At 33.6% G+C, this 24,179-nt stretch overlaps 3 protein-coding genes and 1 pseudogene across 3 annotated transcripts; all 4 read left to right on the top strand.

Annotated features, from left to right (window-relative positions):
- Positions 1-1,453: 1,453 nt before the first annotated feature.
- LOC123201831 (exocyst complex component EXO70H1-like) lies at positions 1,454-3,592 on the top strand. The gene has a single exon (XM_044617394.1). The coding sequence runs from the start codon at positions 1,605-1,607 to the stop codon at positions 3,513-3,515; it is 1,911 nt and encodes a 636-aa protein (XP_044473329.1). The 5' UTR covers positions 1,454-1,604; the 3' UTR covers positions 3,516-3,592.
- A 10,343-nt stretch (positions 3,593-13,935) lies between these two features.
- Positions 13,936-15,967, top strand: LOC123202501 (exocyst complex component EXO70H1-like). The gene has a single exon (XM_044618463.1). It carries the CDS (start codon positions 14,051-14,053, stop codon positions 15,959-15,961), a length of 1,911 nt encoding a protein of 636 aa, XP_044474398.1. The 5' UTR covers positions 13,936-14,050; the 3' UTR covers positions 15,962-15,967.
- Positions 15,968-19,040: 3,073 nt separating this feature from the next.
- On the top strand, positions 19,041-20,030 carry LOC123202215 (NAC domain-containing protein 41-like). Its single transcript, XM_044618046.1, has one exon. The coding sequence runs from the start codon at positions 19,041-19,043 to the stop codon at positions 20,028-20,030; it is 990 nt and encodes a 329-aa protein (XP_044473981.1).
- A 2,277-nt stretch (positions 20,031-22,307) lies between these two features.
- Positions 22,308-23,692, top strand: LOC123202216 (annotated as a pseudogene).
- Positions 23,693-24,179: the final 487 nt, after the last annotated feature.

Consider the following 24,179-nt stretch of genomic DNA (forward strand, 5'->3'; position numbering starts at 1 on the left):
ATAATTACATATTTTTCTTATTAATTTTTTAAAATTCAAAGGTTTTATTGTCAAATGGGTTTCGTCACATGTGATTATATTAGGAGTGTTTATGATATGAATGCTTACGCAGATTTTATGGGTTAATTTGCTTGATTTCCTAAGAATGTGGAATGAAAGTTAATTAACTCATAATTAACACAAATTAATTAAATTAAAGCCAAAGGGTTATTTTCTGTCCAAGTTTTAATGTCAAAATAATATACACCTATAAAGTTTTAAAAACCTAAAATCTCACCTATAAAATAATTTCTGTTAAAATATTTTGTTTAAGATAAAAATAAAATCATTATTTTACTAATAATATTAAAAAATATAAATTTCATTAAGTTTTTCTATCTAAATTTTAAAAACTAACAAATTAACTCACGTATAAAGTTTTTTAACTTTGAAAAGTAACATTCCCCCCCTCCCCCCAAAAAAATCTAAGGTTTATTTTCTTACCTTCTTTGACCACTAACAACAATGATTGAACCCACACATCGATCACTATCTCTCTGGTATGAGAAAGAGTCGTATGGAATCGACAAAGCGACAAGGTTTTGTTGATTCATCTGAATTGATGAGACTTTATCGATTCATCTAGAATTAACGAGTGTCGATTTCAGACAAATCAACAAAGTGATGAGGTTTTGTTGATTCATTTAAATCGACACATCTTTGTAGATTTATTTAAAATCAATTAAGACGTGTCTTTGTCAAGCACCAAAAAGGGTGAGAGATGATAGCTAGTGTGTCTTCAGACAAAAGTATCGTCACTCGCGGTTAGAATGGGTGAGAAAATAAACTCTAAATTTTGGAAAAAAAAGTTATTTTTCAAAATTAAAAAACTTTAAAGAAGAATGGTATTGTTAATTTTTAAAATCTATAAAAAATTAATAAATTTTATATTTTTTTATATTATTAATAAAATAATTATTTTATTTTATTTTTAATAAAAATTAAATCATAAATAAAATTTTAAATTTTTTTAAATCTTATAAATATATATTTATTTTAATATTAAAACTTTGAAAAAAAATAATCCTTTTGGCCTTAAATTAGTTATAGTCTTGACCTCAAGAGGTCATTATACTTTTCCGCTGTGGCCTAATTGACATGCCGCTGTTTGTTTTTATCACTGTCTGAAACTGAATAATTTGAAGATTGAGTTTTAAAGAATCTTGACTTGTTTTTTTCGTAATTTTCAAGGAGAGAATCGTGTTAGTTTTAAAATGCATTGGCCGAAAAATTGAATCTTTAACTAAGAAGTTATTGCTGCATCGTTCCCGGTAATCTTTTTTTAATGGAATTTTTAAGCTACAAGAATTACACGTGTACCGCTGCAAGAGCGTTTCACGACTAAAAGTCAAAAGCCTGCCCCGCACACTTCGTTCGTAATCAAGAAATCGTGCCGTACGCCCACCCTATAAATATCACGCCCGCAGAACTCCAAAGTCGCTGCTATAGATTGCAGAGAAGAAACGGTGTCGTACGTCCACCCAAATTTTTTTTCTTCCGGGAACAGTGTCAGCTCCACCTATTTTTCCAGGTGAACAAGCAGAACTTTCATATTAACGTACACAATGCCAAGAAAAGGAATGAGAAGCATTTGCTTTGAACCCAGAACGACGTCGTCGCTGACTATCCCCCGTCAGTCAAGGGCTTATCCCGCGCGATTAACAAATCGTCCTAGCTTTTCTGAACCTACAAAGGTGCAAAACCTCGAATCCGCGACTGCAATGATCACGAAATGGGATCCGGATTCATCGACGTTTGCTAGAGTGACTTCTCTCTTTTACGAGGATAAGAGAGAAGCCATGGAGTTCTTGAAGTGCATTAACGATTTACAGAAAGGCATGCATTTGTTAGTTTCAGAAGATTCAGCTTCGGAAAAACTTATACAAGCTCAAAATTTGATGCAAATTGCCATGAAGAGACTGCAAAAAGAATTTTATCAGATCCTCTCTATCAACCGGGCCCACTTGGACCCAGAATCAGTCTCTACGAGATCATCAAGATCGGCCAGATCGAGCATTTCAGATTATGAAGACGATGGTTCACCAGAAGACGATGATGTTCAAGTAGCAGGCGATTCTATCACCGAAGTAGAAGAAGTATCTTCAATAGCTATGGCGGATTTGAAATCCATTGCAGATTGCATGATTTCTGCAGGCTATGCTAAAGAATGCTTCAGCATTTACAAAGTCATACGCAAATCCATTATCGATGAAGGCATTTATCGACTTGGGGTTGAGCGAGTCAGTAATTCTCAAATCAACAAAATGGACTGGGAAGCTCTTGACTTTAAAATCGACAACTGGTTAGACGCGGTGAAAATCGCCATGAGAACACTCTTCAATGGAGAAAAAATCCTCTGCGACCATGTCTTCGCCTCCTCCGACTACATAAAAAAATCTTGCTTCAGCGATATCTCCAAAGAAGGAGCTATGCTTCTCTTCCGTTTCCCCGAAATCGTCGCTAAAACCAAGAAATCGCCTCCAGAGAAAATTTTCCCCCTACTTGGTATGTACACTGTCATGGCCGAAAACTGGCCGGAGATTGAATCAATCTTCGGCCACGAATCAATCTCCAACGTACGATTACAGGCCCTCAATTCACTCGTCAAACTCAGCGAGTCAGTCCGTGCTATGATTTCCAATTTCGAGTCTTCAATACAGAAAGAATCGTCGAAATTCCAAGTCGCAGGCGGCGGAGTTCATCCCTTAACTGTCCAAACAATGAATTATCTCTCTCTCCTTGCCGATTACAGCAACGTTCTAACCGATATCCTAGCCGACTGGCCTCCGCCGGCGAAATCATCTTTTCCGGAATTGTACTCGGACAATCCAGAATCCACCGACGGTCAGGTGCCGGCCATAACCTTACACGTGGCTTGGCTCATTCTCGTTCTTCTCTGCAAACTTGATACCAAGGCAGAACTTTACAAGGACGTCTCTTTGTCTTACCTATTCTTGGCGAACAATCTTCAGCACGTAGTATCAAAAGTCCGTAGATCGAATCTCCAACATCTCCTCGGCGAGGAATGGACTCACCGGCACGAAGCGAAAGTAAGACAGTTCGCCGCTAACTACGAGCGGGTCGCCTGGGACCAAGTTTTCAAATCTTTACCGGATAATCCAACGGCGGCGATTACACCGGACCAAGCGAAAGATTATTTTAAAAATTTTCAGTCCAGTTTTGAGCAAGCGCATAAGCAACAGAGTCCGTTTATCGTGGCTGACCCGAAATTACGAGACGAGATTAAAGTGTCGATTGGGAGAAAGTTGGTGGCGAAATATCGGGAGTTCTACGATAAGCATATGTTAATAGTGAGAGAAGAAAGAAACGGCGGGATGGTGGTCAGATTTTGTCCTGAAGACGTGGGAAATTATTTGTCGGACCTTTTTTTCGGAACGACTTATGCTTCTGGAAGTTCGGGTTCGTCTTCTACTTCGTCGTCTCACCATCGGCGGCAGTCGCTGTTGAAAGCTTAGAGTTTGGGTGCATTATTATTATGGATAAAAACGTTTTGTAATATAATTAGGTATTATTTAATTTTTAATAATTTAATTATATAATATAATAGTATGTTATTATTTATATATAAAATTATTTATAAAAATTTTATAAATAATATTATTTATTATTAGTATTATTATAATATTATCATAAAATTGGTATATATATTTTACGTTTTAATGTTGGAAATCATTATTAACAATACAATATAAACATATTTTTAATATATAATTTAATTATATAAATAATATATTATTATGTAATTAAATGTTATTTTATTTTTAATTTAAAATTATTTAATCATACGATAATATATTATTTGTGTATCTATTAAATCATCTAATTTTATTATATAGAGATATATTATTTATATATCTAAATTATATATAAAATTATGTGTATAGTTTTTTGATATTATTATTATTATTATTATTATTAGAGAATAATATAAATGAATATTTTTGGATAATATTACATAGACATGGAATTTAATATCAAAATTAAGTGTTAAAGTAATATATTATTTATTATTAAATATTATTTTAATATCCAATTTGTTACTAATTTTGGTCGTACATAATTTTCTTTAACAATATATGATTGTTACTTATTAATATTATTCTATTACACCTTTTCTTTCCGGCAAATGATATTATTATAATGAGATTGCGGTTTTTTTGGTTGTTTTGGTCACCTTAGAGGTTTTGCATGAATGAAATTGGTAGAGTCAAAAATATAATATATAGTCAAAATTAATTAAAAATAAAAATATAAAGATTAAATTAATAAATAATGAAATCTAAAAAATATTAATAAAAAATTTAAGAATGATTTTAATATATTAAATTTTTAATTTTTTAAATATAAAAAATTATTAAATTATTAAATTGACTAATCGTCTCTGACGTTTATTGAGTCTGTCTGTCACTGTCGTTTCTAAAGGCCCTATCATCGTGTGTTGTGTCCGAAATTCCGGTGGAAAAATGCAAGAGAATATCACAATATTTGAGATTAAATATGAACAGAAAGCAAAAGAAATTAAATGGTGGAAAAATGGCAGAAGACATTTTGATTTTCTGATGGGACAAGACGTGAAAAGAATGACAGTCCTCATACGAAAAAGTAGAAAGCTAGTTAGTCAACATTAATTAACAGCTGTTCTCACGGTGAAACGGAAGGTTCTAAAATATTATTATTTATAGATGATAATTTATTAATTTTTCAGAAAAAAAATAATTTTCTGATTATCTTGCACTCGGTAATTCAAATTCAATGGGATACGATACGAGCTGCCGTTTTATCTTTCAACTCTCAACTAGCACGCTTTCAAGTAACATCAATTTGGTTTGGTGCAATGTTTTCAGCCATTTCCTGGGGAATTACAATTTCAACGCCAATTGTTTGTGTTGTTGGGAAATATTACAACACCCGGATTAGTTTATTACATGTCAAGGCCAAAAGACTTATTCACATTTAAAATTTGGTATATCCTCCTCGAACTCTTATTTACAAAATCTTAAAAATTTAAATACGAATATTATATTAAATTTTTTTATTAAAATTAAAGATAAATTTATTATTTAATAAAAAATTTTAATAAAGTAAAAATTTATTTTATTTTATTTTAGGTAAAAAAATTACCCAAAAATTTAAAAAATTACCTTTTTTCTTATATTTTTTCCTTATCAACTGGCCACCTCTGTTCTTATTGTTGATCAATTTTTCCACCATCTTTTTCTCCTATGGTTGGGTTTCGAATCTATGTAATAAGGTAAAGATCGGCATTAAATGGTCAAAAATTGACCTTTTTAAATATAAATGAAGTTGTTAATTTTTAAAGTCTGAGAAGAAAAATATAATAAAATATATATTTTTTTTAATGTTATTGTTAAAATAATAGTTTTATCTTTATATTTAACTGAAAGTTTTAACAAATTTTAACTCATAGATAAGTATTTAGGTTTTTAAAAGTTAATAGGTATAAATTTAGAATTATATCAAACTTTAGGTGGTAACAAGTCCTTTGGCCAATCTCAAATTACTTTTTTATTTTTGGTCTTAAACTTATTTTCATAAAAACAATGAAATACCTTTAAAACAAACAAAATCTATCTAAAAAAACAAAACTCATATCAAAATTAATTTGTTTTTTTTTGTTTTTTTTATAATAGAAATTTATTTATTCAATGTTTGGCCATATGTGAATTTGACAATTTAAATATGAATGAGTTATAATTCTGGTTGGGTTTTGTTTACTTTGAATGAGTTTTATGGTTTTTATAGAAATAAATTTAAAAAAAAAAAAGTTAATTTGAGATTTCTATGTGTTATAATTATTCAAATCAACTCTAAAATTTTGTACATCAACCCTTAAATTCTTCGCATCTGTTTAAAAAAAATATATTTAAACCTATTTTTATATAATAAAATATAAGTTTGATTTTAAAAAAAAAAAATGAATCCCTTCCACAAATAAAGAAAATTGGACCCGAGAAAAAATGATTGTTTGTGGCGATGGCAATTGAAGAACCATTGGCTGATTCTTGCACCGAAATTCAATGAAAATGGTGGAAATTGAGTGCGGTCAAGGTCAATAAAAAGTTGAATGATATGATAATGGATGTATCATTCAACCAGCTCATCAATTTATTATGATATATTCACAAGAGGTTCAACCAAAACCTACCCCAAATGGTTCAAGTGCAACATAAAATTAAGACTAAAATGGCTATAATTAAAGCAAAAACCAAACCCACAAGACAAAATTTTCATTAACCAATCTGATGTACCTTTACGACATACATCATAATTATCACTATCTTACGATATACAATATAATATAAATAAAATATGATACGTATTATAAAATATATCAAATTTATATGATATAGTAAATATATCATATGATACGATATGAATTAATAATTAAATAGATACACATTTTTAGAAAAGATGAAATGCAATAAGGTTGTATATGAAAAAATTTAAAATTTTAGGACTATATGTAGTATATTTTAAAATAATAAAGTGTCAATTATAATTTTTTATTATCTAAAAAGTATATCATACGATACGATATAATAAATAATATATAATACAAGAAAATTAAATTTTTTGATACATAATTTGACAACCATGATATGGATCATTTCCAGAATCTATCACTGTCATTTAGTTGTTCTTAATAAAGACTTGAAGAATTGTTAGGAGGATGCTGACCCAATTATTAATGTAAAGTGGGAGAAATTGAGCTTTAAAATAGAAAAAGACTATAAAACTTTTAACCACTACTTAACTTCGGTTACAAAACGGCATCGTTGAGTAGCGGTCATTTATGAGTTCAATTTTTAGTTATTTAATTTGATGTTATGTAACTTAGTTTAATTAATTTAATATATATTTTTAAATATATAACACGTGACTAATGTTTGTTTTCTGTTGCTCTTTAATTACAGGACCGTTGGAATGAGGAAGTAAATAGAGGCCAACCAAGCCCAATGATTTCCCGCCAATCTCAGATTCGAAATCAAGATTCTCAAGTGGCCGTTTGATTTCCAGGTAACCGGCGAGGATTACTTTCCTGTTTTGATTTCCAGCTGAAATAAATCATTTAAATCAGAATTTGTAATTAAGCAAAGTATTTGTAAAATTAATCACCCACTTCTCCGAGTTTCATTCTGAAATAGATGTCTGTAAATTGCGATCGAGGGTCCATTGTCTGTCACTCACTCACTCAGTCTCAACTTCTCTTTTACATTCACGATGCAAAACCCTTTTTCTTTTTCTCAAGAAACTCAATTCCCACAAAGTCCTGCTTTCAATTTTCCTCATCCAGCACAGAATAATTCACCTCCAGCTTCTTATCTGATGCAACGACCTCCTTCTTTCCTGCCCATCCAATCCTTCCCTTCGTATTTTGATTCCATGGCTTCCATGCAATTCCCGAAAAACTTCACTATGATTTTTCCTGGCTTAAAGTTTCGTCCTACCGATGATGAACTCATTGGCCATTACTTGCACCACAAGATTTTTGGTGGTTTACCATTGTACCGTTATTTCAATGTCAAAGATTGCGATCTCTATGGTTCCCAGGAACCTTGGGAGATATGGGAGTTTTATAAAAGAAATTCAGGTGATGATGAAGATCTTTATTTTTTCACTGTCTTGAAGAAAAAGTCCAGTAATGGCAAAAGAATTTGTAGGAGAATCGGTTCAGGTTCTTGGATGGGTGAGGATGCAGCAAAGGAAATTCAAACCAACGGGAAGGTAATGGGGTCCAAAAAAAGATATAGATACGAAAATAAAGGGTCAGAACATGACGGAGGGTGGATAATGCATGAATATTCTTTGTCGGGTCATGATGAATATGTACTCTGTCGAATTCGAAAGAATGATCGACCAGCTAAGAAAAAGGGTTTGGAAAAGAAGAGGAAGTTGAAAATTTTGGTGAGAATCTTGGGTCTAATAAAATTTTTAAGGCACAAAATTATCAAGAACAGGTGAAATCAGACGCCGCAACACCTGTGAATGATAATGATGTTATTGAAGACAATGCAGCAAATTTATCTCTTCTAGAAGTGATTTTTCCTGGTGTGAGCAATGATCTTGATTGGGCTGACCTTGGAGATTTATTTGTTGAAGAAGAACAAGTACAATCTTTCTTCCGTGTAGTTGATGATGGTCGTGGAAGCAAGTTTGAAACTGCTACAGGTTCAAGTGTTTAGTTGAATGATGATGAATATTTTAATGTGCTATTTCCGGAGGGTGAAGGAGAAGTTGTAGCTGTTTCAGATCCCTTGAGCATTGATGAAAAGTCTCTTTCTAAAGGAAGCGGAGAAGGTTTGGAGAATGATGTGTTGAATGATGATGAGTTTTATAAGGAGCTATTCCCAGGGGATCATGAAGAACATGTACAATCCCCATTCTAAAGTTGAGCAAGACTGAAACTAATTCAAATTCAAGTGTAGATGAAGACCCTGCTAATAGTAATGGAGAAGACTTGGCAACGTTCTTGGATGAGTTGGATAATAAGTTTTATAAGGAGTTATTCCTAGAGGATGAATAAGTTCTTATAGATTCTATGAGCTCATTGCCTTTGGAGATTGTACAGAGCTTCTAATGTCTGATTTTCTGTTATGTTTATTGAGATATGCTGTAAAGAATACTGTTCAAGAGTAAAGAAACAATTTCATTCATTTAATTGAATATATTTTACAAAAGTTTTGTAGTTTTTGTTTATTTTGTGCTTGCAATATATAACATTGTATGATTCGAAATATGGCTCCTAGTTAACTAGCAACATAGAAAACATTTACAAAAATACTTTTCAAGATTAACAGCATCAAAATTAGCCGAAACCTGATAACATTGTATAAGACCTCAACTAATTCTTACAAGTAATTTAAAAAGAATTACTTGTAACTGATCTCATTGAAATCACAAGGCCACAACCCGTATGGAATACACAATACAACTTTCTAGATCTTGATGAAAATTTGGCAAATTTGAGACTAACATATAAGTTTGATGAATTAGTAGTTACATATTCATATTACTTTAGGTGATCGTAAGAATTGGACATCACAATCAAGAAAGCTTAATTTTTATTAAATTTGGATAAATAATAAAAAGACAGGCTAAAGTAATTAGAAGAAGAGCTGATCTTAGGAGTATAAGAACATAATGAAAGAAGAAATTGAAGAAGGAAACAAACAAGTGCAGAAGCTAAAGTAAATTTGCTCCTTTGGTATAGCCAAGCACCTCCTCTTTTGTCTCTCAAATTGGGTGTTGGCCGGAGCTTTCAGTCTTCAATATCTAGTGATGGCGTCTATGGAGGCGTCAACTTAGTGGAAAACCTCAGTTCAGTAACAATCTTGATGCAGCTAAGCAAGCAATTTACCTAGTTTATCTTACAAGAACATCTATTGTTAGATATTGTCATTCCATTGTTGTTGTTAGAATTGAATACATCCAAATTCTTGTATGTCTTCTGGTTGTTGGGTTAGATTATATTTTTAAACTGGGAAACCTCAGTCTAGTAACAATTTTTAAGCAGTCATTGTTCTTGTGCTGTTGTCCTAGCCTTATCAAAACAGTAGGCCAATCAAATGCAACTCCACTTATATCTGCAGCTACTAAAGGGCATGCAGTAGTAGTCAGTGTGCTGCTCTCCAAAGATCTTAGCTATGTAAACTTTGCATCAAATATGAGCAGTGGACAAAATAAGAAACATGAGACCCAACACAAACTCGAACAGGTTTGGCGTTTCCTCTTTTATTTGCTAAAAAAAGCCGCCTAAGAACTACCAAGGGTTGCCTTACCTGCCCAACCTCATTCTCATTCTGAAATATTGTAGCAGCAACATTGGATGTGCTAAATATAGAAGCTCCATGGCCATATCTATAAAGGATATTTTGTTGTTGTAAAGGAGTTGTCGCAGCATATAACTGGGGAGACTATTTTGTTGAAGAACCGCTCTGGCTATTATACCTTGCATATTACTGTCAGTTAAGGCCATGAAGGCAATTGTATAATTTTTAATTTCGCCAGTCTGATGTTTCTTAGTAAGGCTATATGCTGATATGAAGCTTATTTACTGGGTTTATACATTTTTTTTTTGTTGATTATTATGTTAGAGGGCAAATGAGGCTTTACCCACTGGTTTTCAGAACTACATAAGCTCTTTTGAAGCAATTTTCCTAGTTTATCTTTCAAAACAATCTATAGTTAGTTACTGTCATTTCATTGTTGTTGTTAGAATTGAATGCAACCAAACTCTTGTATGCGTTCTGGTTGCTGGGTCAGATTATATATTTTAATTTGGAAACCTCAGTTCAGTAACAATCTTGATGCAACCATGTCCAGGTGCTATTGGACTATGATCCTAGCGTTATCAAAACAGTTGGCCAATCAAATGCAACTCCACGCATAACTGCAGCAACTAAAGAACATGCAATAGTAGTCAATGTATTGCTCTCCAAATATATTAGCTTGTTATACATATACCAATATCAAATGGGAAGAATGCAGCACATTCAGCTGCCATGCAGGAGCATGTGAATATTGGAAAAGCATTGCTCAACAAGGATCTACTACTGGCAAGGACTGGCTATGATGCATTCTACATCGCTGCAAAGAGAAGGAACTTTTTTTTTTTTGGCGAGTAAAGCAAGGGAAGTTGGGTAAGCTTCTATTGAATTTCTGTTTTCTCTTAAACAGTTTGTTATAATAGTAATATATCTCCAATTTGCTTCAACTTATTGCATAAAATTCACCTGATGCTATGGAAATATTGCAAATGTACCCGATCATTATGACTTTCTGGTAGCATCCCAGTTTTTCCTTTCCTTTTTATTTGTCGCTTTCTAACTTTTGTCATTATTTAATCACAGATCTTCTTTGAATCTGGTTATTCTAATATCTGTTCATACTATGTTACAGAGGTATTGAAGGTCTTCATGGAGGTAATTCCTGAGCTTTCACTGACTTCTGATTCCTCAAACACGACAACTTTACACATTGCTGCCTTACAGAGCCGGCAGTTAGTTTCCCCTTGGAGAAAGGTAGCAGCATAGCTACCATGGCTAAAAGCAATGGTAAAACTGCCCCCCATTCTCCATCAAGGAGAGGGCATCTCTTACCCTCCCCCTCCATAAAAAATCTAGGGTTTATTTTCTTACCTTCTCTGACCACTAGCAATGATGTTTGAACCCACACACCAATCATCATCTCTCTAGCATGAAGAAAAATCGTATGGAATCGACAAAATGACAAAGTTTTATTGATTCAGACAAAAATATTGTCACTAATGATCAGAGAGAGTAAAAAAATAAACTCTAAATTTTCAAAAAAAAAAAAGTAATTTTTCAAAATTAAAAAACTTCAAAGAGAAATGATATTGTTAGTTTTTAAAATCTATAAAAAATTAATAAAATTTATATTTTTTAATATTATTAATAAAATAATAATTTTATTTTTATTTTTAATAAAAATTAATTCATAAATAAAATTTTAGATTTTTTTAAATCTTATAAATATATATTTATTTTAATATTAAAACTTTGAAAAAAAAAATCCATTTGGCCTTAAATTAGTTATAGTCTTGACCTCAAGTAAAGATGGCAATTTGGACCCGACTTTAGGGGCCCCGACCCTTCCCGACCCTAACGAGGAGGGGATTCCCCGATAAAAACGGGGAAAGGGGTGGGGATGGGGATGAAAAAAATCCCCGTAGTCGGGGACGGGGATACATATTTCCCCGCCCCGCCCCGCCCCTCCCCGCCCCTCCCCGCTCCGCCCCTCCCCTCCCCTCCCCTCCCCTCCCCACCCCGGCCCGGCCCGGCCCATCCCCTCCCCACCCCACCCCTTCCCACCCCACCCCTTCCCACCCCTTAAATCTAATATATTAATATAATAATTTCTAAACTATTAAGTTCTATAAATTTTTACATTATAATTTATTAAAACTATAACTTTAATTTTACTAATTTTTGAATTATCAATTATTAGCTTTTACTAATTTCTGAACTATTAATCTAATATATTAAAAAGACCCCAGAATCTCATTATTATAAAATGCAAATGCACCAAATTAATTTTATTTCAACTTCAAAACTTAGTTAGTCAATCCATCAGGTTTTACACAAAAAAAAAAAAACAAATTATAAACTTGATAAAATCAATTGAAGTGAATGAAAAGTGTTAAATTTAATGTTATTATAAAATTACCCTAAATCACATACATGAAGAGCTACTAATGAAGAGATTGATTATTGCATATTGTTAGATTTTATGAAAACTTTGTATTTGAACTAAAATAATAATGAATATTTTGTAGCTCTTGTAGCAAGTGATATTTTGGGAGAATATGATTTATTTTATTTATTGAAATACATAAAGAAATTAAAATTTATATTTACAGGTATTGGGAGGGGATTTTTTCCCGCGGGGACGGGGAGGGGATTATCCTTCGCGGGGAGGGGACGGGGATTATTTTTTATCCCCGTAACGGGGACAGGGCGGGGACGGGGATTGATATCCCCTACAAGGACGAGGACGGGGATTGATATCCCCTCCCCGCCCCTCCCCATTGCCATCCCTAACCTCAAGCGGTCGTTATACTTTTTCGCTGTGGCCTAATTGACATGCCGCCGTTTGTTTTTATCAGAGTCTGAAACTGAATAATTTGAAAATGGCCAAACGACTATTTCCCACTCAAGGTATGTTTTTTGTGTAAATTTTCATCTGTTAACTTTAAAAAACTCATTTGCTTACCTATAAATTGTTAAAAAAAACGTCAGATTGACAAATTCAAGAATAAAATCATCATTTTATCTGTAATATTAAAAATAAACTTAAATTTAATTTCTTTTTTACCCACAAACCTAAACAACTAACAATTTTCCTCCAACCTAAGTTTTTAAAAATAACATTTTCTCCCCTAGGGTTTTCAAACCTTCAGATTGAATTTTTTGGCAACGACTGACTATCTCCAGGCGATATCTCTTCCTCCCCGGCATCTCCTCTTTCTGGTCGTATGACATTGTCGTCAAATAAGACGAATCGTCTTCGTCTATGACGAAGACAAATTGTCTTCATTTAGAGACGAAGACGACGTCTTCGTTGACAACGAAAACTCTTCTTCGACGAAGAATCTTCATCGTCGACGAAGAGTCTTCGTCGTCAACGAATACGTCGTCTTCGTCTCTAAACGAGGACTATTTTCTTCGTTAGAGAAGAAGACGCGTCGTCTTCATCGAAGACGATGTCATACAGCATCTGAAGTATACAACAGGAATGAGGGGTCATCAGAGAGGAAGAGTAGGAACTTGAAGATTGTTGATCGTCGTCGAAAAAATTGGATCTGAAGTTTGAAAACCCTAGGGGAAAAAATAAAGTTTTTAAAAACTTATGTTAAGAGAAAGTGTTAGTTTTTAGGGTTTGGGGGGGGGGGAGGAAATGATATGACCAATAGACTCAATTAAGTTTAATGGGGTGGGTAAATGAGATTTTTAAAGTTAATAAGAAAACTTGAAGATTTCAGCATAGTTTGGGTGGGACATAGTCCTTTGGCCTTTGAAAATTAAGTTTTAAAGAATTTTGACTTGTTTTTTTTGTAATTTTCCAAGGAGAGAATCGTGTTAGTTTTAAAATGCATAGCCGAAAAATTGAATCTTTAACTAAGGAGTTACTGCTGCATCGTTACAACGCCGGTAATCTTTTTCTAATGGAATTTTTAAGCTACAAGAATTGTACGTGTACCGCTGAAAGAGCATTCCACGACTAAAAGTCAAAAGCCTGCCCGCACACTTCGTTCGTAATCAAGAAACGGTGCCGTACGCCCACCCTTCGTCTATAAATATCACGCCCGCAGAAGTCCAAAGTCGCTGCTATAGATTGCAGAGAAGAAACGGTGACGTACGTCCACCCTAATTTTTTTTCTTTCGGGAACAGTTTCAGCTCCACTTATTTTTCCAGGCAAACAAGCAGAACTTTCACATTAACGTACACAATGCCAAGAAAAGGAATGAGAAGCATTTGCTTTGAACCCAGAACGACGTCGTTGCTGACTATCCCCCGTCGGTCAAGGGCTTATCCCGCGCGATTAACAAATCGTCCCTGCTTTTCTGAATCTACAAAGGTGCAAAACCTCGAATCCGCGACTGCAATGATCACGAAATGGGATCCGGATTCATCGACGTTTGCTAGAGTGACTTCTCTCTTTTACGAGGATAAGAGAGAAGCCATGGAGTTCTTGAAGTGCATTAACGATTTACAGAAAGGCATGCATTTGTTAGTTTCAGAAGATTCAGCTTCGGAAAAACTTATACAAGCTCAAAATTTGATGCAAATTGCCATGAAGAGACTGCAAAAAGAATTTTACCAGATCCTCTCTATCAACCGGGCCCACTTGGACCCAGAATCAGTCTCTACGAGATCATCAAGATCGGCCAGATCGAGCATTTCAGATTATGAAGACGATGGCTCACCAGAAGACGATGATGTTCAAGTAGCAGGCGATTTTATCACCGAAGTAGAAGAAGTATCTTCAATAGCTATGGCGGATTTGAAATCCATTGCAGATTGCATGATTTCTGCAGGCTATGCTAAAGAATGCATCAGCATTTACAAAGTCATACGCAAATCCATTATCGATGAAGGCATTTATCGACTTGGGGTTGACCGAGTCAGTAATTCACAAATCAACAAAATGGACTGGGAAACTCTTGACTTTAAAATCAGCAACTGGTTAGACGCGGTGAAAATCGCCATGAGAACACTCTTCAATGGAGAAAAAATCCTCTGCGACCATGTCTTCGCCTCCTCCGACCACATAAAAAAATCTTGCTTCAGCGATATCTCCAAAGAAGGAGCTATGCTTCTCTTCCGTTTCCCCGAACTCGTCGCTAAAACCAAGAAATCGCCTCCAGAGAAAATTTTCCGCCTACTTGGTATGTACACTGTCATGGCCGAAAACTGGCCGGAGATTGAATCAATCTTCGCCCACGAATCAATCTCCAACGTACGATTACAGGCCCTCAATTCACTCGTCAAACTCAGCGATTCAGTCCGTGCTATGATTTCCAATTTCGAGTCTTCAACACAGAAAGAATCGTCGAAATTCCAAGTCGCAGGCGGCGGAGTTCATCCCTTAACTGTCCAAACAATGAATTATCTCTCTCTCCTTGCCGATTACAGCAACGTTCTAACCGATATCCTCGCCGACTGGCCTCCGCCGGCGAAATCATCTTTTCCCGAATTGTACTCCGACAATCCAGAATCCACCGACGGTCAGGTGCCGGCCATAACCTTACACGTGGCTTGGCTCATTCTCGTTCTTCTCTGCAAACTTGATACCAAGGCAGAACTTTACAAGGACGTCTCTTTGTCTTACCTATTCTTGGCGAACAATCTTCAGCACGTAGTATCAAAAGTCCGTACATCGAATCTCCAACATCTCCTCGGCGAGGAATGGACTCACCGGCACGAAGCGAAAGTAAGACAGTTCGCCGCCAACTACGAGCGGGTCGCCTGGGACCAAGTTTCCAAATCGTTACCGGATAATCCAACGGCGGCGATTACACCGGACCAAGCGAAAGATTATTTAAAAAATTTTCAGTCCAGTTTTGAGCAAGCGCATAAGCAACAGAGTTCGTTTATCGTGGCTGACCCGAAATTACGAGACGAGATTAAAGTGTCGATTGGGAGAAAGTTGGTGGCGAAATATCGGGAGTTCTACGATAAGCATATGTTAATAGTGAGAGAAGAAAGAAACGGCGGGATGGTGGTCAGATTTTGTCCTGAAGACGTGGGAAATTATTTGTCGGACCTTTTTTTCGGAACGACTTATGCTTCTGGAAGTTCGGGTTCGTCTTCTACTTCGTCGTCTCACCATCGGCGGCATTCGCTGTTGAAAGCTTAGAGTTTGGGTGCATTATTATTATCAATAAAAACGTTTTGTAATATATTTAAGGATTATTTTATTTTTAATTTTTAATAATCCTACCTTATAATATAATAATGTGTTATTATTTATACATAAAATTATTTATAAAAGTTATATAAATAATATTATTCTATTATTATTATTATTATTATTATTATGAAATTGGTATATATATTTTATGTTTTAATGTTGGAAATCATTATTAATAATACAATATATATATATATATATTTAATATATAATTTAATTATATAAATAATATATCATTATATGATTAAATATTATTTTTTAATTTAAAATTATTTAATTATATGATAATATATTATTTGTGTACCTAGTAAATTATCTAATTTAATCATATAAAGATATATTATTTATATACTTAAATTATATATAAAATTATGTATATAGTTTTTTGGTATTATTATTATTATTATTAAAGAATAATATAAATGAATTTATCAATAACATTAAGTAATATTACATAGATATGAAATTAAATATCAGAATTAAGTGTTAAGATATTATATTATTTTATTATTAAATATTATTTTATTTTTAATTAAAATAATTTATTTATATAATAATATATTATTTTAATATCCAATCTGCTACTAATTTTGGTCGTACATAATTTTCTTTAACAATTTTATGATGGTTACTTATTAATATTATTCTATTACACCTTTTCTTTCCGGCAAATGATATTATTATAATGAGATTGCGGTTTTTTTAGTTGTTTTGGTAACCTTAGACGTTTTACATGGATGAAAGTGGTAGAGTCAAAAATATAATATATAGTCAAAATTAATTAAAAATAAAAATATAAAGATTAAATTAATAAATAATGAAATCTAAAAAATATTAATAAAAATTTGAAGAATTATTTTAATATTTTTAATTTTTAAAATATAAAAAATATTAAATTATAAAATTGAGTAATCGTCTCTGACGTTTATTGAGTCTGTCTGTCACTGTCATTTCTAAAGGCCCTATCATCGTGTGTTGTGTCCGAAATTCCAGTGGAAAAATGCAAGAGAATATCACAATATTTGAAATTAAATATGAACAGAAAACAAAAGAAATTAAATGGTGGAAAAATGGCAGAAGACATTTTGATTTTCCGATGGAACGAGACGTGAAAAGAATGACAGTCCTCATACGAAAAAGTAGAAAGCTCATTAGTCAAAATTAACAGCTGTCGTCACGGTGAAACGGAAGGTTCTAAAATATTATTATTTATAGATGATAATTTATTAATTTTTCAGAAAAAAAATAATTTTCTAATTATCTTGCACTCGGTAATTCAAATTCAATGGGATACGATACGAGCCGCCGTTTTATCTTTCAATTCTCAACGTGCACGCTTTCAAGTAACATCAATTTGGTTTGGTGCACTGTTTACAGCCATTTCCTGGGGAATTACAATTTCAACGCCAATTGTTTGTGTCGTTTGAAATTGTTGCAGCACCCCGATTAGTTTATTACATGTTTCTTCGAGGCCAAAAGACTTATTCACATTTAAAATTTGGTATATCCTCGTCAAACTCTTATTTATAAAATCTTAAAAATTTAAATATAAATTATTATATTAAAATTTTTTATAATAATTATTTAATAAAGCAAATTTTTTTTTTCTTAGTTAAAAAAATTATCTTTTTTCTTAGGTTTTTTTCGTATCAACTGGCCACCTTTGTTTTCATTGTCGATCAGTTTTCCACCATCTTTTTCTCTTCCCGTTGGGCTTCAAATCTGTATAATAAGGTAAAGATCGACATTAAATGGCTAAAGATTGATCTTTTTTAACATAAATGAAGTTGTTAATTTTTAAAATCTGAGAAGAAAAATATAATAAAACATATTTTTTTTAATGTTATTGTTGAAATGATAGTTTTGTCTTTATATTTAACCGAAAGTTTTAACAAATTTTAGTTCATAGATAAAACTTTGGGTTTTTAAAAATTAATACATATAAGTTTGAAATTATATCAAACTTTAGGTGGTCACAAATCCTTTGGCCAATGTCAAATTACCCTTAAATTCTTTGCATCAGTTTTAAGAAAAAAATATTTAAACCTATTTTTATATAATAAAATATAAATTTGATCAAAAAAAACAAATTGAATCCCTTCCATAAATAAAGAAAATTGGACCCGAGAAAAAATGATTGTTTTTGGCGGTGGCAATTGAAGAACTATTGGCTGATTCTTGCACTGAAATTCAATGAAAATGGTGGAAATTAAGTGCGGTCAAGATCAATAAAAAGTTGAATGATATGATAATGGTGGAAATTTTAAGACTGTGTGTAATATTTTTTAAAATAATAAAATTTCAATTATAATTTTTTATTATCTAAAAAATATATCATATGATACGATATAATAAATAATATATAATATAAAAAATTAAATTTTTTGAAACATAATTTGACTAACGTGATATGCATCATTTCCAGAATCTATCACTGTCGTTTAGTTGTTCTTAATAAAGACTTGAAGAGACGTTAGGAGGATGCTGACCCAATTATTAATGTAAAGTGGGAGAAATTGAGCTTTAAAATAGAAAAAGACTATACAAATTCTAACTACTACTTTAACTTGGGTTACAAAACGGCATCGTTGAGTAGCGGTCATTTATGAGTTCAACTTTTAGTTATTTAATTTGATGTTATGTAACTTAGTTTAATTAATTTAATATATATTTTTTAATATATATCACGTGACTAATGTTTGTTTTCTGTTGCTCTTTAATTACAGGACCGTTGGAATGAGGAAGTAAATAGAGGCCAACCAAGCCCAATGATTTCCCGCCAATCTCAGATTCGAAATCAAGATTCTCAAGTGGCCGTTTGATTTCCACGTAACCGGCGAGGATTACTTTCCTGTTTTGATTTCCAGATGAAATAAATCATTTAAATCAGAATTTGTAATTAAGCAAAGTATTTGTAAAATTAATCACCCACTTCTCCGAGTTTCATTCTGAAATAGATGTCTGTAAATTGCGATCAAGGGTCCATTGTCTGTCACTCAGTCTCAACTTCTCTTTTACATTCACGATGCAAAACCCATTTTCTTTTTCTCAAGAAACTCAATTCCCACAAAGTCCTGCTTTCAATTTTCCTCATCCAGCACAGCATAATTCACCTCCAGCTTCTTATCTGATGCAACGACCTCCTTCTTTCCTGCCCATCCAATCCTTCCCTTCGTATTTTGATTCCATGGCTTCCATGCAATTCCCGAAAAACTTCACTATGATTTTTCCTGGCTTAAAGTTTCGTCCTACCGATGATGAACTCATTGGCCATTACTTGCACCACAAGATTTTTTGTGGTTTACCATTGTACCGTTATTTCAATATCAAAGATTGCGATCTCTATGGTTCCCAGGAACCTTGGGAGATATGGGAGTTTTATAAGAGAAATTCAGGTGATGATGAAGATCTTTATTTTTTCACTGTCTTGAAGAAAAAGTCCAGTAATGGCAAAAGAATTTGTAGGAGAATCGGTTCAGGTTCTTGGATGGGTGAGGATGCAGCAAAGGAAATTCAAACCAACGGGAAGGTAATCGGGTCCAAAAAAAGATATAGATACGAAAATAAAGGGTCAGAACATGACGGAGGGTGGATAATGCATGAATATTCTTTGTCGGGTCATGATGAATATGTTCTCTGTCGAATTCGAAAGAATGATCGACCAGCTAAGAAAAAGGGTTTGGAAAAGAAGAGGAAGTTGAATGAAGTTGAAAATTTTGATGAGAATCTTGGGTCAAATAAAATTTTCAAGGCACAAAATTATCAAGAACAGGTGAAATCAGAAGCCACAACACCTGTGAATAATAATGATGTTATTGAAGACAATGCAGCAAATTTATCTCTTCTAGAAGTGATTTTTCCTGGTGTGACTAATGATCTTGATTGGGCTGACCTTGGAGATTTATTTGTTGAAGAAGAACAAGTACAATCTTCCTTCCGTGTAGTTGATGATGGTCGTGGAAGCAAGTTTGAAACTGCTACAGGTTCAAGTGTTGAGTTGAAGGAGAAGTTGTAGCTGTTTCAGATCCCTTGAGCATTGATGAAAAGTCTCTTTCTAAAGGAAGCGGAGAAGGTTTGGAGAATGATGTGTTGAATGATGATGAGTTTTATAAGGTGCTATTCCCATGGGATCATGAAGAACATTTACAATCCCCTTTCTAAAGTATGAGCAAGACTGAAACTAATTCAAATTCAAGTGTAGATGAAGACCCTGCTAATAGTAATGGAGAAGACTTGGCAACTTTCTTGGATGAGTTGGATAATAAGTTTTATAAGGAGTTATTCCTAGAGGATGAATAAGTTCTTATAGATTCTATGAGCTCATTGCCTTTGGAGATTGTACAGAGCTTCTAATGTCTGATTTTCTGTTATGTTTATTGAGATATGCCATAAAGAATACTGTTCAAGTGTAAAGAAACAATTTCATTCATTTAATTGAATATATTTTACAAAAATTTTGTCGTTTTTGTTTATTTTGTGCTTGCAACATATAACATTGTATGATTCGAAATATGACTCTCAATTAACTGGCAACACAGAAAACATTAGCAAAAGTACTTTTCAGGATTAGCAACATCAAAATTAGTTGAAACTTGATGACATTGTATAAGACTTCAACTAATTCTTACAAGTAATTTAAAAAGAATTACTTGTAACTGATCTCATTGAAATCACAAGGCCACAACCCGTATAGAATACACAATACAACTTTCTGGATCTTGATGAAAATTTGGCAAATTTGAGACTAACATATAAGCTTGATAAATTAGTAGTTACATATTCATATTACTTTAGGTGATCGTAAGAATTGGACATCACAATCAAGAAAGCTTAATTTTTATTAAATTTGGATAAATAATAAAAAGACAGGCTAAAGTAATTAGAAGAAGAGCTGATCTTAGGAGTATAAGAACATAATGAAAGAAGAAGTTGAAGAAGGAAACAAACAAGTGCAGAAGCTAAAGTAAATTTGCTCCTTTGGTATAGCCAAGCCCCTCCTCTTTTGTCTCTCAAATTGGGTGTTGGCCGGAGCTTTCAGTCTTCAATATCTAGTGATGACATCTATGGAGGCGTCAACTTAGTGGAAAACCTCAGTTCAGTAACAATCTTGATGTAGCTAAGCAAGCAATTTACCTAGTTTATCTTACAAGAACATCTATTGTTAGATATTGTCGTTCCATTGCTGTTGTTGGAACTGAATGCATCCAAATTCTTGTATGCCTTCTGGTTGTTGGGTTAGATTATATATTTAAACTGGGAAACCTCAGTCTAATAACAATCTTTAAGCAGCCATTGTTCTTGTGCTGTTGTCCTAGCCTTATCAAAACAGTAGGCCAATCAAATGCAACTCCACTTATATCTGCAGCTACTAAAAGGCATGCAGTACTAGTCAGTGTGCTGCTCTCCAAAGATCTTAGTTATGTAACCTTTGCATCAAATATGAGCAGTGGACAAAATAAGAAACATGAGACCCAACATAAACTCAAACAGGTTTGGCGTTTCCTCTTTTATTTGCTAAGGAAGCCGCTTAAGAACTGCCGAGGTTTGCCTTACCGGCCCAACCTCATTCTCATTCTGAAATATTGTAGCAGCGACATTGGATGTGCTAAATATAGAAGCTCCATGGCCATATCTATAAAGAACATTTTGTTGTTGTAGAGAAGTTGTCGCAGCATATAATTGAGGAGACTATTTTGTTGAAGAACCGCTTGGCTATTATACCTTGTATATTGCTGCCAGTCAAGGCCATGAAGGTAATTGTGTCATTTTTAACTTCATCAGCCTGGTGTTTCTTAGCAAGGCTATATGTTGATATAAAGCCTACTTATTGAGTTTACACATTTCTGTTATTGATTATTATGTTAAGAGGGCCAATGAGGCTTTACCCACTGGTTTTCACAGCTACACAAGCTCTTCTGAAGCAATTTTCCTAGTTTATCTTTCAAAACAATCTATTGTTAGTTATTGTCATTCCATTGTTGTTAGAATTGAATGCATCCAAACTCTTGTATGCATTCTGGTTGCTGGTCAGATTATATATTTAAATTTGGAAACTTCAGTTCAGTAACAATCTTGATGCAACCATTGTCTAGGTGCTGTTGGACCATGATCCTAGCCTTATCAAAACAGTTGGCCAATCAAATGCAACTCCACTCATAACTGCAGCAACTAAAGAACATGCAATAGTAGTCAATGTATTGCTCTCCAAATATATTAGATTGTTATACATATAACAATATCAAATGGGAAGAATGCAGCACATTCAGCTGCCATGCAGGAGCATGTGAATATTGGAAAACCATTGCTCAAAAAGGATCTACTACTGGCAAGGACTGGCTAAGATGCATTCTACATCGCTGCAAGGAAAGGGAACTTTTTTTTTTCTTTGGCGAATAAAGCAAGGGAACTTGGGTAAGCTTCTATTGAATTTCTGTTTTCTCTAAAAGAGTTTGTTATAATAGTAATATATCTGCAATTTGCTTCATGTTATTGCATAAAATTCATCTGATGCTATGGAAATATTGCAAATGTACCCAATCTTTATGACTTTCTGGTAGCATCCCAGTATTTCCTTTCCTTTTTATTTGTCGCTTTCTAACTTTTGTCATTATTTAATGACAGATCTTCTTTGAATCTGGTTATTCTAATATTTGTTCATACTATGTTACAGAGGCATTGAAGGTCTTCATGGAGGTAATTCCTGAACTTTCACTGACTTCTGATTCCTCAAACACGACAACTTTACACACTGCTGCCTCACAGAGCCGGCAGTTAGTTTCCTCTTGGAGAAAGGTAGCAGCATAGCTACCATGGCTAAAAGCAATGGTAAAACTGCCCCGCATTCTGCATCAAGGAAAGGGCATCTGGAGATGTGAAGGCCCATTCGAGTAAAGAACCTGGAATTGGAACGAGGGACGATAAGAAGGGCCAGACCGCTCTCCATATGGCAGTTCAAGGACAGAGTGTTGACCTAGTGGATGAGTTGGTGAAGATAGATCTTTCTTTATTAAACATGGTTGATAAAAAGGGCAACACTGCCTTGCATATAGCAACCCGCAAGGGTCGGGTGCAGGTGATTAAAATCCATTTTTTTTCTTTTGTCTATAGTTATAATTAAGATCATTCTTTCTTTCAACTTACACTAGTATGTCCATTCTGTCTTTCAACTGAATGTGAGAATCATCATAAGTCATAGTCTCTTATCTTGACTAGTGCCTTCCACTGCTGAGAAACCGATCACTGAAATTGGAGCCATATTACAGGAACATGGAGTGCTGTCTGCTAAATTCATCAAGCAACCAACAACTAACTCAGCTCGAGAACTCAAGCAAACCGTAAGCGAAATAAAGCATGAGGTCTATGACCAGCTTGTGCAAACACGCTAAACACAGAAACATATCCAGGGTATTGCTAAGAGACTCAACTAAATGCATACAGAAGGTTTGAGCAATGCTATCAACTCCAGCACAATTGTTGCTGTCCGCATTGCTACAGTTGCATTTGCTGCTATCTTCAGTGTCCCAGGCCAGTATGCTGATGACCCTGCACATATTCCTCCTCATGTCTCTCTTGGAGAAGCAAAAATTGCTCCAGATTTTAGTCAGCTTCAACTCTATTGCCCTCTTCGCATCCTTGGCTGTCGTTGTAGTTCAAACAAACTTCTTTAGTAGTGAATGAGAGAAAGCATAACCTACGCAAAAAAGCAAAAGATGGCAATAATCAACAAACTGAAACAGATGAGTTGAATGACACTTATGCGTAACCTTGCTAATCCAATAATTCAACGCATTCTCAAGATATTATCTATTTTAAATATATTTTTTATCATAATTTTTATCATAATTTTATTTTTGAGTTTTATAATTTAAAACACGTTTTAATAATTTGAAAAGCTCATAACTTATTTAGCCAATGAAATCTTTTCATCTTTAATTGATATATGATACACAAATAGACTCAGTATCTCTTTTGTATTTTGTTAATATGAGATTTGTCTAATGATATGACATACAATCCCTTTACGGGACTCAACGTCTTTACTGAGATTTGTTTCATTATCGCTCAAAAAAACATATAAGCAACTCTGATTCTATATATAACATTTTTAGTTGAATAATCTGAATCATTATCAAGATATTATCTACTATGGATACATAATCTATCA

Source organism: Mangifera indica, chromosome 18, assembly GCF_011075055.1.
Source record: "Mangifera indica cultivar Alphonso chromosome 18, CATAS_Mindica_2.1, whole genome shotgun sequence".
NCBI classification, from domain to species: domain Eukaryota; kingdom Viridiplantae; phylum Streptophyta; class Magnoliopsida; order Sapindales; family Anacardiaceae; genus Mangifera; species Mangifera indica.